General features: G+C 37.5%; 1 protein-coding gene across 5 annotated transcripts in view; it reads left to right on the top strand.

Annotated features, from left to right (window-relative positions):
* ABHD18 (abhydrolase domain containing 18) overlaps nt 1-15,800 on the top strand; it is a 30,865-nt gene extending 15,065 nt beyond the window's left edge. For all 5 annotated transcript variants that reach the window (XM_045831572.1, XM_045831574.1, XM_045831573.1 and 2 more), the window contains 6 exons: nt 3,191-3,329; nt 6,025-6,114; nt 7,033-7,134; nt 11,371-11,749; nt 12,618-12,780; nt 15,425-15,800. In XM_045831572.1, coding sequence (XP_045687528.1) covers nt 3,191-3,329; nt 6,025-6,114; nt 7,033-7,134; nt 11,371-11,749; nt 12,618-12,780; nt 15,425-15,476 — 925 coding nt within the window. In that variant the 3' untranslated portion in view covers nt 15,477-15,800. The remainder of the gene's footprint in view (nt 1-3,190; nt 3,330-6,024; nt 6,115-7,032; nt 7,135-11,370; nt 11,750-12,617; nt 12,781-15,424) is intronic.
* Nucleotides 15,801-18,499: the final 2,699 nt, after the last annotated feature.

Genomic DNA, 18,499 nt, shown 5'->3' with positions numbered 1-18,499 from the left:
CTACTGTAAGTGCAGTGGGGAACCTTTGGAGTATTTTAAGCACTGGAATGATCTTATTTATGTTTTTAAAGGCTTATTTTTGCTTACTGGGACAAGAGTAGCAGCAGAGAAATCAAATAGGAATTTATTATTACAACATGTTAGGAAAAAAGCGACTTTAAGGTGGTAGAAGTGGAGATGCAAAAAAAATTCCGATGGATTTGAGATATATAATTTAGAAGCTGAAGTGATAAGACTTGCTGATAAAGTGGATATTGTAGGTAGCAAATCAGAAGTTCTGACTTGGACATCTCCGTGATGTCTGTTGGGCCTGCAAGTGGAGAAGTCAAGTAGGGACTTGGAAAGTGGTGGAAAGGTAGGTTTAGAAGTCACATGTCCATGTGGTCGTAGAAATGGTCATGAAAGTGGGGTGTGGTGGGGGCAACCCTATATCCTGTGGTTAGATTTAGAATGAACTTTGTGAAAACTTGGGGAAAATTACATCCAGGCTGAACAGTTCAAGAATTCTTACTCTTAAACCAGACTAGGTGTGTCACTTTCACCCAGTCTGTAGGTGTTTAAAAACCAAAAAGAGTTTATTGTGTTGTACTGAAAGTCAGAAAATTGTTTAACAGAAACATTCACCCTGGCTGGTGAAGCTCAGTGGTTTGAGTTGAACGCCAGCCAGCCTGCATACGGAAAGGTTGCTGGTTTGATCCCCAGTCAGGGCCCATGCATGGGTTGCGGGCCAGGTCCCCGGTTCAGGGGCGTGGGAGAGGCAACCGATTGTTTTTCTCCCTCTCTTTCTCCACCCCTTCTCCTCTCTCTAAAAATGAATAAATAAAATCTTTAAAACTTTTTTAAAAAAAGAAACATTCATGATTTTGGCTTCATATATACATAGATTGGAATTGTAACTTGCCGCTTACTAGTTGTATCACCTTGGCCTAAGCATCAATCACTTCATTTATAAAGTGGGAAAACCATATAATTTCTCCAGTGCAGAACTGTGAGAATTATGTTTATAAAGTACCCTGTCGTATATTATATACCCAGGAAATACAATGCCCCAGTGTACTTGATTTTTCTCAAATAATTTGTGAGAAATGGCTTACAATTTAAATAATAATAAACAGTTCTCTTTTTAAATGTCTTAACCCTATTTTCATCAAAAGTAGTTATATACTTTGAGACTGGGTTTATAGTTATTGACAACCATTGTCCCAGAACCTCACACCAGTATCTTCTGTATGAAAGAGTGAACTGAGAAGTAGAAAATTGGGATGAGGATAGGAAACAAGTAAAAGGATGAATGGGTTCTTTTCTGATGAAGCATGAGTCGGTCTTTTTCCACATAGGATACCACAGTTTCCATAGCGAGAAGTCCTGCTTTATGGACAGGACAGTGGGCATAAGCTTCTGGGGGCCAGAATTCTGTTTTTAACAACTTGGCATTCCTGTGTCACCCAGTTCTTTGCATATGACTATTCTACCTAGGGATATAATGAATAACTATTGATAAAATGAGTGCACACTTTGACATAAAATGACACTTTGTGCACTTTCACCCACTGGCCAATTATGTGTCTTTATATGAATTAAGTTTTTTTTTTTTTACTAATAATCTTGGAGAGAAAGAAAGTGACGGACGGGGGTGGGGGGGTTAGGGATTGAGACTCAGAGAGAAAAACATCAATTTGTTGTTCCACTTCTTTATCTATTCATTGGTTGCTTCTTGTCTGTGCCCTGACCGGGGATAGAACCTGCATCCTTGGCGTATCGGGATGATGCTCTGACTGCACTACTCAGCCAGGGCTGTATGAATTGTTTTGAAAAATAGATTCTAACCTGGTCATTTTAGTAATACAATAATAATGGTTTTTTTCTCTATGTACGAGTGGTTCTGGAGTCTAAAAAAATGTATTTAAGTACTTCCTTTAAGGAAATGTATTTTCATATAAAATCAGTTCCTAAGAACAAAAAAAATTCAGTTAAATTGGTCTTTTTAAAAATTAAAACATGTATTTTTATAAAAATTTATTTTTCCAGTATTTTATTATAAATTGTGTATTTTGCAGAAACAAGCAATGTAAAATTTTGGTAATACGTGAAACTAGTATTAGGTTAAATTCTTTTACATTGCTTTTTTTTAATGTTATACTTTAAGTTCCATTGTAATAAGTTTTTTCTAAGGGGGGACAACTATAAATTTGTTTTTCCTTATATTTATGTCAGTCATGGAAATTTAAATAAAAATTGGCAGCATAGAAATATTATTTTCTGCCCTGGCTGTTGTGGCTCAGTTGTTGAGTGCTGGCCTGTGAATCAGAGGGTTGCCGTTTCAATTCCCAGTCAGGGCACATGCCTGAGTTGTGGGCCAGGTCCCCAGTAGGGGGCACACAAGAGGCAACCACATGCTAATGTTTCTCTTCTTCTCTTTCTCCCTCCCTTCCCCTCTGTCTAAAAATAAATAAATAAAATCTTTAAGAAAAAAAAGAAAAATTTTATTTTCCCATTCAACATTTTAAGTTTTTAAGTGCCATTGAATAAATAAACTATTCTTTTTTCTGAACTTCATAATAATTAAATAGATGAAATTCAATAAAGATTACATGCTATAGAGCATATATACCATATTTAAAAATATGTTTTAGGTGAGCTCTGACTGGGTCGCTCAGTTGGTTAGTGCTTCGTCCCAATATGCTGAGGTTGCAGGTTTGATGTTTCACTCTCTCCTCTCTTTCTCTCAATCAATAACTAAATTTTAAAAAAGTAAGTTTTAGTGATTATTATTTCTACATAATATTATTTCTACATAATGTAGAAATATATTAGCTGTACCTTTTTTTTAAAGATTTTATTTATTTATTTTTTTTAGAGGGGAAAGGATGAAGAAAGAGAGGGAGAAATCACTGATGTGTGATTGTCTCTGCCACACCCCCAACTGAGTGCCTGGCCTGGCAACCCAGGCATGTGCCCTGACTGGGAGTTGAACCAGCAACCCTTGGGTTTGCAGGCCAGCACTCAGTCCACCAAGCCACACCAGCCCGGGCAGCAGCACTTTAATTACATCAACTCAGTTCATTATTTTACTTAGCTATTTGGTCCTTTAAAAGAAAATCGTGAATTCTGGCTGCCTGTTTTAAATTTACAGATATTGAAATGTAAATGCATAAAATAAATAATTTTCTTTTTTGTTTTGTGAGGCTAGAAGGTCCAGCTTAAAAAACGTGTCTGACCTATTTGTGATGGGAGGAGCTCTTGTGTTAGAATCGGCAGCTCTCCTGCACTGGCTAGAGAGAGAGGGCTATGGCCCTCTGGGAATGACCGGAATATCCATGGGAGGACATGTAAGCCTTTCCTTTCGACTGGTACTTACTTGTGATTGTGTTTATGAGCTCTAGGGAATCTAATTATTCTCAAAATTCCTGTGTGTATAGAATTAGTTTTAGTTTTGGTGAAAGCAGAAACAGTTTAAATTTCCATTCCAATTAGAAAGTAATGATTTTTTTTTATGATTTATGTAGATACTGATTGTGCTTACCCCACAGTTACATCTCAGGTATTGAATTTAATACTTTATTAAAAGTAGATTATAAAACTTAGCTCAAGTTTAAAGTATAAATGTCTTACGTTGGTAAACATAGCTAATTTGGAAAATACTTTCCATTCACTTCTTATCTGTACCCCCAGTACCACAAACCTATTTTACCTTTATCTGCTAGAGTGTACTCAAATGGCCTTCTAATTGGTTTCCCTCTCTGTGTTCTTTTCTCTCCATCTTTTTCTTAACAGTTTTCCTCCACACCCTAGTCATCTTAGTCTGATCTCAGCTCTGGCCTGCTTACAACCTGCCAAAGGCTTGCCGTTGCACTGGCTGAACTGTGCCAGGTGCTGACATCCTTCTAGTGCCTCTCCATGCCCTTTCACCTACTTGAGTAACACTTTGCTCTCTGGTTCCAATTTGGAGCTTACTTCCTGTGAGAAGCTGTCCCTGACTCCCAGCCTTACTCCACGCTATATTTCGCCTCCCATTAGTACTTATTTCACTGTATTTATTCAGCAGTCTTTTTGCTCCACAAAGCAATCAATTCAGTGAGGACCAGGAATATGCTCTGGTTCTTTATCTGGACGTGTTAGTCACTCAATGCATTAAAAATATGTGGTCTGTCCAGAAGGTACCCAGCCACATAGTATGAAAAATAGAGACATTTATCAAAGAATATATGACACACAAGAAACATTGTACATAGGACAGTGACACCTCAGTCCCCTTCAAAGTAGGCACCTTGGGACCTCACACAGTTCTCCCAATTGCTATCAGCTGCCCTGTCATATTTTCCTGAATGTCGACTGTCTGAAATCTCTTCCCTTTCAAAGGTAATTTTAGTTTTGGAAAAAGACAGAAGTCTCAGGGTGCCAAACCTGGGGTGTAGTCACTTGAGTGATTTTATGTTTTGCCAAAAAAAACTGCATGAGATGTGATACATAAGTGGGTGCATCGTCATGATGAAGCTGCCGATCCCATAGCTGTGGCCTTCTGAATCCTTGGGAGAGTTTCTGGGGAGCAATGTCCAAGCTTGATGCAACATTTGATGTACATTTGTTGCTCTACTCACTCAGTCATTTTGAATGCGGCAGCCACACGGTGCACATGCTCACTCAATGCTGTCTACCGCCTCCACTGACTAGCACAGTGAAGTCATCATTGTTCACGCATGTGCAGTCCAGTCCACTCTCCTTGGTTGCCAGGTTACATTGATGTTGCACAAACTGTTCTCATTATATTAACAATGGTTGGGCTCTCTCTGGATAGACCTTCTATGTATTGTTTGCTGTAAGTCAGTTGAATTATAAAATTAAGTTCAAAAACTTACTCAAATTCAAAGCAGTTGCCAGAGAGTGAATCTGGTAAAATTAGCTTCAAGAACTTACTCAACTTCAGAACAACAACTACCAGACAGTGAACGTGCAGGGTGGTAAAGGATTTATTTTCCTACCTAGTAGTGTTTCCATTGTTATAACTAGGTTGGGACCTTCTCATTTCACCTGGACTACTGCTGCCTCTTAACTGGTTTTCCCACCCAAATCTCATCCTCTTTCGTCAGTCCTTTGAACTACTATCACTTTAGCTTCCTTGCGTCACTTCTTTGACAGTGCCACTCCTCTCCTCGGGTGTCTTTATCAATCCCCCATTATCTATGGAACAGAGGGACTTCTAATCTGGTCCTGATTGACCTTTCTAGCATGGCCCATCTCTCTGACCCCACTGGCCACATGGGCATCATCGACCAGTCAAGCTTAAGTGCAGCACTGTGCAAAAGAAGGTTTACCCATGAGTACGTTAAACACCGTTTTTTCTTGTATTATTATCTATTATTGTATTCTTTTCCACACGAACGACTGTACACCTACTTTTGCCCGGCCCTGTTCCCTACCAGCCGTGCTCTGTGCTTTCTCACCATCTGGCCTTTGATCGCGCTGCTTCTTTCATGTGGGAAACAAGACCCCATCCTTCCCTTTCCCCAGAAGACGGCCACTTCCTGAAGCCGCCTGTGATTCCTTTAGCCAAAAATAACTCCTCCCCTCTCTAAACATACATATTACAGTCTTTTGTATCAGTTATATATTCTGCTTTGTCGCCCACCAACGTCTTGGCATCCACCAGTCAACTTTACAGCTGGGGGGGTGCCGTGCCCGAGAGTCACTCTGGGAACGAGCGCGCGCAGCATCTGCTTCTCCGCGTGTTCACTCTGCACTTCCCCAGTAGAACGTAGCTCTCTGTGGAAGGCCTTGAGATCGCTTAAAACTTTCCCATGTGTTTTATTGCTTTCAAAGGGGGAAGTTGTATGTTGTTGGATTTATGACTTGGGAAGGCTGAAAAGGTTTCTAGACATTGTCATAGTGTTTAAAGACTTTATGTTCATGTCTTATCTCACCAAGTACTTACTACGCAAAGTGCTTGTTAATGTTAAATATTTTTTACTTTAACATATAGGAAGTTTAAACAGAAGCTCTCTAACTGACTGTGTTAACATATTACAGATGGCTTCCTTAGCGGTATCCAGCTGGCCTAAGCCCATGCCATTGATTCCGTGTCTGTCTTGGTCCACAGCATCTGGTGTCTTCACTACGGTATTTAATTACAACTAATATTTTTTAAAAAATTATTTACTGATTATGTGCATGTGTATATATAATGTGTGTGATATATATGTGTGTATGTATATGTATATATATAGAGAGAGAGAGACAGAGAGGGAGAGAAATGTTGATTTGTTGTCCCCTTTATTCATCTATTGATTTGCTCATTCTTGCATGTGCCCTGACTGGGGATCAAACCCGAAACCTTGGCATGTTGAGGAAACGCTCTAACCAACTGAGCCACCTGGCCAGGGTGCAGTTAATATTTAGATAGCTATACATGCTTACATGGAGTTGTTTTGGGGGCTCCCCAAACCACTCCCAGGTTTGGTGATTCATTGAAAGGAATCACAGGACTCAGCACGTGACTGTAACCGTGACTAAGACTCATTACAGCAACGGGTACTAGACAAAGTCAGCAAAGGAAAGGCACCCAGGGTGAAGTCCAGAGGACACCAGGGGTGAGCGTTCAGTGCAGTCCTGCACGACGGCTTTGATTCCTACAGCTGTGAGTTGTTGACAGTATAGGCAAAGTGGTGTCCACTAGTGCAGCTCGCGTGAGCCCAGAAGTCCAGGGTTTTTATCAGGGGCCAGTCGTGTAGGCACCCTCTGCCCAACATGTTCCGAACTTCCAGAAGGAAAGCAGGTGCCCAGCAGACACAACATTGTTTGCACAAGCAGTTTAAGCTCAGAGACCCACTTTATCATGTAGGGAGTCTCACGTGAGGAGAAAGAACTGTTTAGCATGTTCCCAGACTCTTGTCAAGGGCCAACCTTTATAAGTAGGCCTTTCTCAGGACAGTAAGCCTCAAGCCCGCTGTGTTAACTCTTTCTGTACAGTAATAATGCATTTTGTTGGACAAAATGGTGGGTGGTAGGATTTGATCTCAATTTCGTTTGTTATTTCAGGGTGTGCTGAGCAAATCGATTAATTGGAGGGAGCTGGAAAAGCAGTATTATACACAGACAGTGTATGAGGAAGAAATCATTCACATGCTTGAATATTGTGGAGTAAGTATTTTTAATTTCTGCATAATGTCAGGGGAAGGGTTGATTGTTTAATGATTCCGATGTTTAAAAAGAATTGCAAATTTTTTTAAAAAGCAGTACTATTTTTTACTTTTAAAAATTTGTTATTTTAAAATAAAATACAGATATAAAAATTAAATTAAAAAATACAGATACAGGAAATCATGCAAAGCAATTGTATGGCTTACTACCTTTATTAAATAGCAAACACATCTGTGATAGGTCAAGAGTAGACCTTGACCACCAGGAACCACTTCCGTGTCCTGACCAAAAGGCCTTCCTCCCCCTACTATTAGTTATCATTATCCTGATCTTCATAGTATTTACTTCCTTCTTTCTTTAAAGTGATTGATTGTCCAAATGTACATCTCTAGACACTATAGTTATTTCATGTTATTATTTTTGTGGTGACAGTGTGATTGATGGAGATAAGAGAATTAGGTGCAGACAAGGGGGAAAGGGATAATCATTACATTTCTTTTATTTGATGTTCCTTTTAAGTGTCCATTATTACTATTATTATTATTATTATTCTGGCTACTCTAATACGGTTGTCCCAGCTTTTCCCCCTTTGCCCTCCTCCGCCCAGCCCAGCCCACCCCCTGCTCCCACAGTCAGTCTCTACCCCATTGTCCATGTCCATGGGCCAGTGATACATGTTCTTTGAACTCTCCCCCTTCTTTCCACCCTTCCCCCACCTCCCCTCCGGCAGCTGCCAGTCTCTTCTGTTTCCATGTCTGTGGCTCTGTTTGGCTTGTTAGTTTATTTTGTTCATTAGATTCATTTTATAAGTGAGATCCTATGGTATTTGTCTTTCACTTGGTAAGTTCCCTTCCATCCCTGTCTTCCCCTGAAAATTTTTCTATTGAAGAACTTGGGCTCTTTATCTGTAGAATTTCTCACGGAATAATTCTTATTATTCTCACGGTACAGTTTAGCATCTCCCCCCATGTTCTATATTGCCTGCGAACTGGCAACCAGGTCTAGAGACTTGATTAAACTCAGTGTTTGCTTCCTTGGAAAGAGTCTGGGAAGCAGGTAGTGTATCTTATCTGGTTGTCTTGTGGAGCAAGCCTCCATTGATGCTTTAATGCCTATGTCAGTTAATTTCTTGAGAGTTGCAAAACACTGGTATCCTAATTATCATTGGTTTGTTTGGGTACTTTTATAAAAAGGTACTTCTCTCATCTATTATGTGGTTACCTATTAGTTCAGTTCATATAGGAAAGGCAGGGTAAATGCTTGATTCTGTCCCTTAATTGGCCCATTTTCAGGAATTGGTTGCCTGTTTCTCTCCTAAGGTGACCAATTCTTTTCACGAATTTTAAAATGTTGCATTATTACTTTGAAAGTTACTGAGAATCTCAGAAAATCTCAGAAAAAGAATTTTTCTACTACCAATAAGGAATTTTATTTATAATTAAATCACTATTATGAATAGATCTACCTTGCATAACCTCAAAGGGTAATTAATTACTTGCCTACAGAACTCTGTTACAAAACATCTGTACCTGCTACTTAGTTCCTTGTGATCCACACATATAATCAGAAAGGTACCTATATTTGAGAGCTTATGAGAAAACTTTTAACATGCATCTTTGTAAGGGAGGTTCATGAATTTTGGTCATGTGAAATTGCAATGTATCCTTTTAAAAATTTTCCTGAGTCTTTCTTTCTTTCTTTCTTTCCTTCTTTCTCTCTTTCTTTCTCTTTCTTCTTTCTTTCTTCTTTCTCAGAGAGAGGGGAGGGAGGGAGGGAGAAAGAGAGCAAGAGAGACATTGATGTGCACAAGAAACATGGATCGGTTGGCTCTCACATCTCCCCAAATGGGGGACTAGGCCCACAACCCAGGCATGTGCCCTGGCCAGGAATCGAACTAGCAGCCGTTTGTTTGGCATGCTGATGCTCATTACACAGGGCCACTCCAGCCAGGGTGGCAGTGTATTCTTAACCAGCACTTCTTTCTCTGTGCCTCTGACTTGGTGGTTGTACACAAGAGTTTTTGTTTGTTGAACTAGTTCAGAGTAGTGAATATTCAGGAAATGTCAAGATGGCTTCCTTCTTTTTTCGTTTTAAAAATTGCATTTTCCTTATCAAAAGGAGTGGCATACCACTTTGTTGGTATACCACTCTGAGTAATTCTAGGGTGCTTTGATCTTATCATTTCCCAATATTACTAAGCTTCTTCATCTCCTCTTTTATATTTCTGTGGTCTAGATGGCTTTAGTGACTTGTTCTGTCAACCAGATTGTTGAGTTTGTTTTTTTTCTTTCCTTCAACCAATTTTTCATTCTTTAATTTTTAAAACAGATTGTATGTCCATGTAGTTCAAGTATCAAAAAGTATAAAAAGATATATAACAAAATAAATATTATCCTTGTTCCCAGTTTGCCTAGGTCCTATCTCCTTCAACAAATAATCCACCATATTATTATTTAATACTTGAAGGAATTTTTTCAAACCAATAGAAATATGAATTTTTTCCTCTTCCCATTATTTATGGACCATGCACAAATGTTTCCTTTTTCATCCTTGCTGCTGCATAATGGTCTGTTACAGGAATGGATGTACCATGATTTATTAACCATGGTACTTGTTAGTGGGCATTTTATGTTGTTCCTCATCTTTCACTATTAAAACCAATACTGGCCTTGGCTGGTGTAGCTCAGTAGATTGAGCCCCGGCCTGCAAACCAAGGGGTCGCTGGTTTGAGCCCCAGTCAGGGCACATGCCTGGGTGGCAGGCCAGGTCCCCAGCTGGCGTGTGAAAGGCAACTGATCAACATCTCTTGCATCAATGTTTCTCTCCCTTTCTTTCTCCCTCCCTTCCCCTCTGTCTAAAAATAAAAGAAGTATTTAAAAAACCAGACACTGCAGTGAGTTACTTTGTACATACATTATTTCGCAAATGTAAATTCCTAGAAATGTTGTTACTGAGTTGAAGGGCATATGCATCTGCAGTGTGGTTAGATTCTATCTAAGCCTAGTTGTATCAGTTTATGCTGCCGACACGTGTCTTTTCCCCATAAACTCACACATCCACTAAACTCTGTAAGTGAAAATTATTACACTTACAGAGGTATTTCTTACCGATAGTGAATATTGGTATAGTGTTTGTTATATTACTTAATTTTTAGTGAAATTGAATATAAGTTTAAGAGCCATTTCTATTTTATTTTCTGTAACCGTATATGTATATCCTTTGCTCATTTTTTTCTATTGTGATTTTGGGCTTTCTCTTCACTCTAGCATTAATCAAAACAATTAGTTCTTTGTCAAATAGGTTGTAAATATATTTTCCCCACACTACCAATTTTGTCTTTTGACTTTGCTTTTAGTATTTAACAAAATTTATTTTTATGTAAATTATGTTGTATTATAAGTCCTTAAATTTAGTTCATACTTTTGAGAGTCTAATAGGCAAAATTTATTCCCTGATCATTTTTAATTCTCCCTAGCTCAACCTGAGAAGGCAATCTGGAGTGGCTGTTGTAATCACTGCCAGGATATGCTTTACTTATAAGACGATTGGGAGTTCCAGCAGGTCAGGGATTTCCAAATTTTGACAATAAAAACATGAGACAGACTAAATTATACCTATTACATTACTGTTCAGTAGGAAATATTTAGCAATAAAATACAGATCTGTCTTAGTCCTAAGTTAAATTTTGACATCTCTTTTCCCTAAATTGTGATAAAGTATATACAACATAAAAGGTGCCATTTTAACTATTTTTTTAAGTGTGCAGTTCAGTGTTATTAGTTACATGTATTCACACTGCTGTGCAACCATCACCTCTCCAGCACCACTCTCCAGTTGCAGAACTTTTCATTGCCCTAAACTGAAATTCGGAACCTGTTAAACGATAACTCTCCATTCATCCCCTCCACCTCCCCGCCCTGGCAGCCACCACTTACTTCCTGTCTCTGTGAATTTGACTACCCTGCGTTCCTCATAAAAGTGGAATCATACAGTATTTGTCCTTTTGTGCCTGGTTTATCCATTTACTTTAATGTCTTCAAAGTTCATCCATGTTTTAGCATGAAACATGTTTTAGCATGTGTCAGAATTTCATTAATAATCCATTGTATATATACATTTTGTGTTTCCATTTATTCCTTGATGAATATTTTGATTTCTCTTTAACAAGGTTGTTAAATAAAATTGTATTTTACATTAAATAATGGTTTGTTTGTTTGTTTGTTTTCATATATTCAGACCGATTCTTTCAAAATGGGACAAGAGTTCATGAAACGTTTCCCCAGCACTGCAGACAAGCTCACTAATCTCAACCTGGTTCCTAGAACTTTAAGTTTAGACGTGACAGACAGAGTTGTGTCCTCAAAACCTGCTGGGTGCCACAAGTCTAGTCAAACGTCTTTCAGTGCCACATCAGAGGGACTCTTGCTGCAAGACACCTCTAAGATGGAGTGCTTCAATCAAACCCTTTCAACCAACAAAAGCTGTTTTACAAGTTGTAGTCCTCAGTCATACCACCTACTCAGTAAAGAACAAAGAAGGAAGAATCTTCAGAAAGAATCTTTACTCTTTATGAAAGGAGTCATGGATGAATGCACTCATGTAGCAAATTTCTCAGGTATGAATTTTTACATGAAATCGAGAATATTGGATGATCTATAAACTTGTGAAATATTTTAAGGATGTTTTATAACTTAATTTCATATTTTCCAGAGTATATTTATTGTTGGCTCCAGAATGTGTTTTCCCAGATAAACTGGTTATTTAAATGTATCATATTTATCAATGAAAATCTAAGACCAGTTTTTAATTTTTATTATTTTTTTAAAGATTTTAGTTATTTTTTGAGAGGGAAAGGGAGAAAGAGGAAAAGAAACCTTAGTATATGGTTGCCTCTCACACACCTCCCACTGGGGACCTGGCCTGCAACCCAAGCATGTACCCTAGACTGGGAATCAAACCATTGACCTTTGGTTTACAGGCTGGCACTCAATCCACTGAGCCACACCAGCCAGGGCTAAGACCATTTTAAAAAATATTTATTTATTCTTAAGAGAGAGGGGGAAGTGGTGAACAAGAAAGCAAAAGAAACACTGGCATGTCAGAGAACATTGATCGGCTGCCTCTCACAGACCCCAGCCCGGGGCCTGGCCTGCAACCTGGGCATGTGCCCCGATGAGAATCAAACTGGCTACCTTTTGGTTCATGGGACAACATCCAACCCACTGAGCCACACCGGACCATCTTATAAATTCATTAAAAACATTGGATTCTGTACCTTCCTTAGAATATTTATCTCACTGTGTTGGAGACGATTATTATATATTATGGTATACTATCGTTGATTTTTAACTTATTCAAAAAAGTCCCGGTTTGACAAATATTTCAGAGGCATTGTATGATGCACTTAATTTTCTAATACAATTAATAGTACTTGAGATTTTTTAGAAGTATATATGTTACATTTTTTAAAATCTTGCACCTAGTTCCAGTTGACCCAAGCCTCATTATAGTGGTTCAAGCCAAAGAAGATGCCTATATTCCAAGAACAGGAGTTCGAAGTCTACAAGAAATTTGGCCTGGTTGTGAAATCCGGTATCTGGAAGGGGGTCATATTAGTGCTTATCTTTTTAAACAAGGACTCTTCAGGTAAGCTGATTGGTCTAAACAGGTGTCTATTTATTGTTCGTTTTTAAATTTTTTTTTAGACTAAACAAATATAAAAAATTGGATGTTATTACATGTTTTAGTCCTCTTACTTCCTCCCTGCTTCCCCCAGCTCTCACGTGGTACTTTCTTGTCCTCTTCCAGAGAACTAGGGGTTGCATAAGATTGTCATGCTTTGTTACGTGGTTTTGCCCTCCTCAGATGTCAGTGACCAGGCATCTTAGGGAATGGGGAGGAGTGCCAGTGTTTGTAAAGCTTGCTTTGGTCCATCTGGAGTTTTTCGCTCCACACTGATGTTTTTTTGTCAGAATGGCCTGAGCATCTGTGGACTAATCTAGCAATGGTTTTCAGTAGCAAGTAAATATTGAACTTTAAAATGAGAAAAGAAATATTGCTTTGAATGTTAATAACTTTTGTGACTCCAGTATTTGATAGAACTTATAAAAACTTTCATGCTATAACTTGTTTTTTGGTATCCTGTGTTATTTCTACTTTTATTCAAATTTGATGGTGAAAGGTATCACTGAAATATAGTTGTCATTAATGGTTCAATAAATTATTTCACATAAAGTGCTTAGGTCAGTGCCCTATGTATAATAAGCATTCCAAAATTTCCAGCTGGATGGCTATACAATAGAAAAGTTGAGTGTGCATTATGTTTGACATTTTTAACTCTTTGTAGTCTAAGAAATAATTCTTTGTATGTTGTTACTTAATTAGTTCAACTTATTGATGTCACCTTTTTTTGAGGTACAGGCTAATTCTTTAAGTGTTTAATGTCCTGAAGCATATAATAAACCTTTCATTTTATTGTATGATCTTTTAAAGAATATTTATTCAGAATTGAATCCCTGTTAGTTGGTAAGTGAGCAAACTATCTACCTACCCAGTGTGACTTTCTGGCACAGCAAAACTAAAACAAACAAAAATTGTGAATACTAAGGGTTGCTAGGGTTGCTCTGGTCTAAAGTCCTGTTATATTTGTGGATCAGAGAACCCACATGCTTGCTTTAGTAAATCAGTATTAAGTTTCTCTTTCTCTTTTATGCATTTAAGTGGGCGTGTGTCTCAGAGGAATTAGGAAGAATAGATAGAACCATAACTGTAAAAACTCAAAAGGGCTCATTTAAAGGCTTCATTTGAGAAAGAGATAAATGTTAGCTATTACTGTGTTCCAAGTACTAGAGCAATTGTTTCATGTTATTAACCCCTTTACACAGAAATATAGGGGCAAAAGAGAAGAAATAACTTGCTTAGGTGGAGTCATTAGCTGTTTGGCCTCCCTGAACCCTACCAGTCACTTCAGAATCTAACAAAGTGTAGATGACACTGGAATAGAATTTTTTAAAATTCATTCTTTTCGATCACCAGGTGTAACACAAGACACTCCTATATGAGTTCTTATATTTTATGTTATTTAGAACTAATTGATAACACAAGTGAGTAAGAGACTATTCAAATGATTAAAAAGGCATATGTATACCTTTCTTCACCCTCCTTATACCATGTACACAAGGCCAGGGTGCCACCTTAGAAATCGGGAAGTGAAAGGAATTCATTCTAGCAGAGCAGGTGTCCAGGACTAACTCGGGGGGAAAACCGTCCCGTGTTCAGACATCTCAGGGCCCTCACTCTGTCTCACCTGCCATCAGTCAGTGCCCTGATACCTGCCCTAAAGCAAAACCTCTTCATGTGTTTACACCAGCATCCGGTGTTCGGCTTCCTTTGTTCCCCCCCTCATCGTGTGTGACATTTTACACGGGGCAAATTTCTGAGACACACACAAGTGTGATGGAAAACTGTCTTCCCAACATATTGGAAGTCAGTGTATTAGCAGGCTTCCAGTTTTTAAAATAATCTTAGTATCGGATGTGGGGAAGTGCTTTGTCAAACAAGTAGGTACAGAATTAATATGACCTGTTACTATTTACACTGGGTGACAGTACAGACGTATGCATTTAAAACAAAAAAACAAGCCTGTAGGCAATATATGATAACACTACAGTAGATACCTTAGAGTGATGAGATTATGACTTTTTCCCTTTCTGTAGTTTTGGATTTTCTGAACATTCTACAATGAGAACGTAGACTCTCACAACATGAAAAAAAATACGTTTTAAAAACAGTATTTTAACCTGGCCCAACTCATTTGACTATTCCTTTCCAATTAAATATTAAAATACCTAGTACAATTAATATAGGAAACTAAGGCTTTTGATTTTAAGTTCAGTTGCTAGGAACATTTTTGTAAATAAATGAAGAGTATCTATATAATAATATGATGAAGTAGATATACTACTATATTCGGAAAAGTTATGTAGCCAATTAATACTCAACAGGTGACAAAATAAAAAGGAACCAGTCTCTTTTTCTTTTATCATTTTACGTATTATTCACATATATAGACACATGTATTATATCAGTCTGAAGGCACACATCATCAGAGCAAATGCATTTGGGGTTCTCCGGTAGTGGGGAAGGTGCATGGATCCGAACGCCCACCCTCAGGTGCCTGCCTCGGCCACAGCTATTTGGAAAAGAGGCCAGGTTGCAAGCCAAAGGTAATTTTGGAGATAACTTATGTTCCCCTTTTTTGCTAATTGCAGTTTTTCATTTTAATTTTTAGACAGGCCATCTACGATGCATTTGAACGCTTTCTCCGTAAATATGCTAACTAACTGGATGGCTGTTTGTCACCAGTGTGGCCATCATGTTTCTTACAAAAGGCGCTTCCTCCTTTGATGAGGTGAAGAACCAGCAGGCAGCACTATGTATCTAATTGCTCTCACTTTGGTCTGGCATTCAGTGTTCAGGTCAGTCGACTATAATCTTTAGATGCATTTGAATGGCTTTAAACCAATATTTGGATAAAATGATGAAGTATTTTGTTATTGTTTGTGGGAATCCTGTATGCTCAGTATATATATAGTCTATTGCTACTACTTATGAAAACTTTTAATTATGAATAATTTATTAATTTAAAATAAATGTATTCATAGAAACTGTATTGGTTTTTATAGAATTGCTAGATAAAAAGTTTATAATACATCAGGTTTTATTGTATACTCCTACATATTTTTACTGCTGATTTTGCTTTGAGAAATATGTTTATTTCTTTTATGTATCCATAGTGAATTTATAATCCTATTTTCACCTTTAATTTTCTGCTGTGGAAATACTTATATGTGAAATTGCTGTTAACTTTTAATTCTAAAAAAATACTGAATGTTTTGTAGGTACTTCCAATAATTAAAATGCAGGTGGGGATGCAGACGTGACGCATAAGACTTTAAAACTGCCAAATACTAGGTTAGAAGAAACATGCCAAATGTATTTCCCCCACTGAACAACTTTCATTTCATGAAAAGTGGGAATACCTGTTGCATTAATGAATGATGCTATGTCTTAACCTTTCTTCCCCTTGTGTTCTGGGTTTGCAAAACTTCTAACTTCACTTTGGGCCAAGTACATAACAACACTGACTTTTTCATTTCAAAAATTAATGGTCAAAATGAAATTGTCAATCTGTCCCAAATAAACTTCATTTTACAGAAAATACCTAACTTCTTTAAAACTGGAAGATTACAGGGCTAGATTTAGTGCTTTCTTTTAATGATAAGCTTCTTAAGCAGAGAGCTAAAATGGTCTTAAAAGGTAGAAAATATTTTTGGGTATTGTGTCAAGGCATAGAATAAATGTATTCGAGTTTTATTTATTTGAAACCTGTGTTATCTGTAGATTATATTTAAGTTAAATATGTATTCCTACTCTAGTAAGGATATTTGAATTATAATGTGCCTTTGTAAGCTTTCTAAAAGAGATTTTATTTGTCACTCTAATACCTCCATCGTTTCAATGTTTTAAAACTATTTAAAAATTATTAATGTAAAGTCATTGATGGCATGCAGAGTTGTAAATACTGTGAAACTGCTTTAGCATAACAAACCAAAATGGTTACAGCCATTTGAGCTACAGCAATTTTACAGGTTCAGAGTAGAACCTTTACTTCTAATGGAAAGTGTAAAAATCTAAAATTCTTCAATAACATGCCCTTTACAGTAAAGGTTATTGCCAACTAAATCACAGTTAGTTTCTTTTGTATATTGTGAGGTAATGTGATGATCGAATGTTGACTAATGGCTTTAATAAAAACAACACTTTATTCTCATGTAAATATTTCTTACTAAGCAATAATGTATTATGTTCTGTGACTTTGTATTGCTAAAATAATGAAATTTTATTTCATTTTAATTAACTCTTGAGCATAACTAATTTTCCCAAAGAAATGTGAAAGAAGGTATTTTTAAAATTTTATCTCCTAACCGGATGTTTTAGGAATATATCCCTGAGGGAGCACCTGAGATCTTGCTTCCCAGCATGTCATCAATTTGGCTCAAATAAACTCTTATAAAAATTCTAAAAAATGTATATATATTATATATATCTCTGTGCACCTCCCTGAGCTGATTAATTCAAAGTCCAAAATACCTTTTCTTAAAGTTTTTATCTGTTTCCCCAAAAGAATGACTTAAGCTCCATATATGTACACACACATCTATGTACAGATATGTACACATGTGTAGGTGTGTGTGTACACATCCAGGTGTGTGCTCATGTGTGTGTACACAGGTGTGTACACACACATGCACGTACAAAGTCGTGCTGTCTTGGCATTTTGACAATTGGGTTCATAAACTGCTAGAAATACCATTAGGCCAGAGGTGCAAACTGACATCCAATACAGGCCAGCTTAGCCCACAGTCGTGTTAACCAGTGTGCATATTTCAGAATTTGCAATATGTTCAGAGCACCCCAGTTTGCCACAGTCTGCTGGACTCCTTCACGTTAGACCATGTTGCTACTTTGTGTTTCCCACTCAGCCTTAAAGACATCTGAAGCTGAGCTCCCTGATTCAGATTCCTGGTTAGGAAAAGTTATGTTAGGTAATTCATGATTACCTAATGTTGTAATTACTATTACATAATTTAAAATACACATTTTAGATTTTTTCTTATGAATGTAATTTTTAATGTGGTGCTTTCTCTTGTAAAGAATATTGAATTGTTAACACTGTAACTGAAATTTTTAAAATCATTTAGAAATATTTTATACTTCACAATAAAGGTTATTTTAAAAAACTATGTTCAAGAGGTATTACTTTAAACACAAAAAAAGTGTCACATTTGGTTAATATATCCAAACTTGAAGTAATGTGTTCCTCCTTATGACCCAAACAAAGTTAAGGCATAAATAAGGGAGGGAGGCTCCACCAGAATCATACTCTACAACAGGAGCCCAAGTTTCCCTCAAAGTCGTTGTGATGCCAGGGAACCAACACTCTGACAGACCATCGTCACCTGAATGTCGCATAACTCACTACTGGACATGATTATTTACATTACTAAATGTACCGCACACAACTGAAATCCAGAAATGAGAACTTAAGTCTAGGATACAGCTGGACTGGGAACGGGGGTCCTGGGTAGAGGCCGCCACAGAAACTAGCCTGGACATGAAAGGGGAACTTACAGCCGATGAGACTAGGGAAAAGAGGTACGCCTGGCCATTTTGCAGGAGCAGATAACCTAATTCTAGGAATAGTCATTATAAGCAGAATCCTAGGAAACAGAAGACTGTATGTGAAGAATTTGGAAACATTTTTAATTAGAAAACGTACCAAAGGAACCAAAAGACTTTTCTT

Source organism: Phyllostomus hastatus, unplaced genomic scaffold (genome assembly GCF_019186645.2).
Source record: "Phyllostomus hastatus isolate PE091 unplaced genomic scaffold, TTU_PhHast_1.1 phas_contig_159, whole genome shotgun sequence".
Lineage (NCBI taxonomy): Eukaryota > Metazoa > Chordata > Mammalia > Chiroptera > Phyllostomidae > Phyllostomus > Phyllostomus hastatus.
This window is presented reverse-complemented; position numbering and strand designations above follow the sequence as displayed.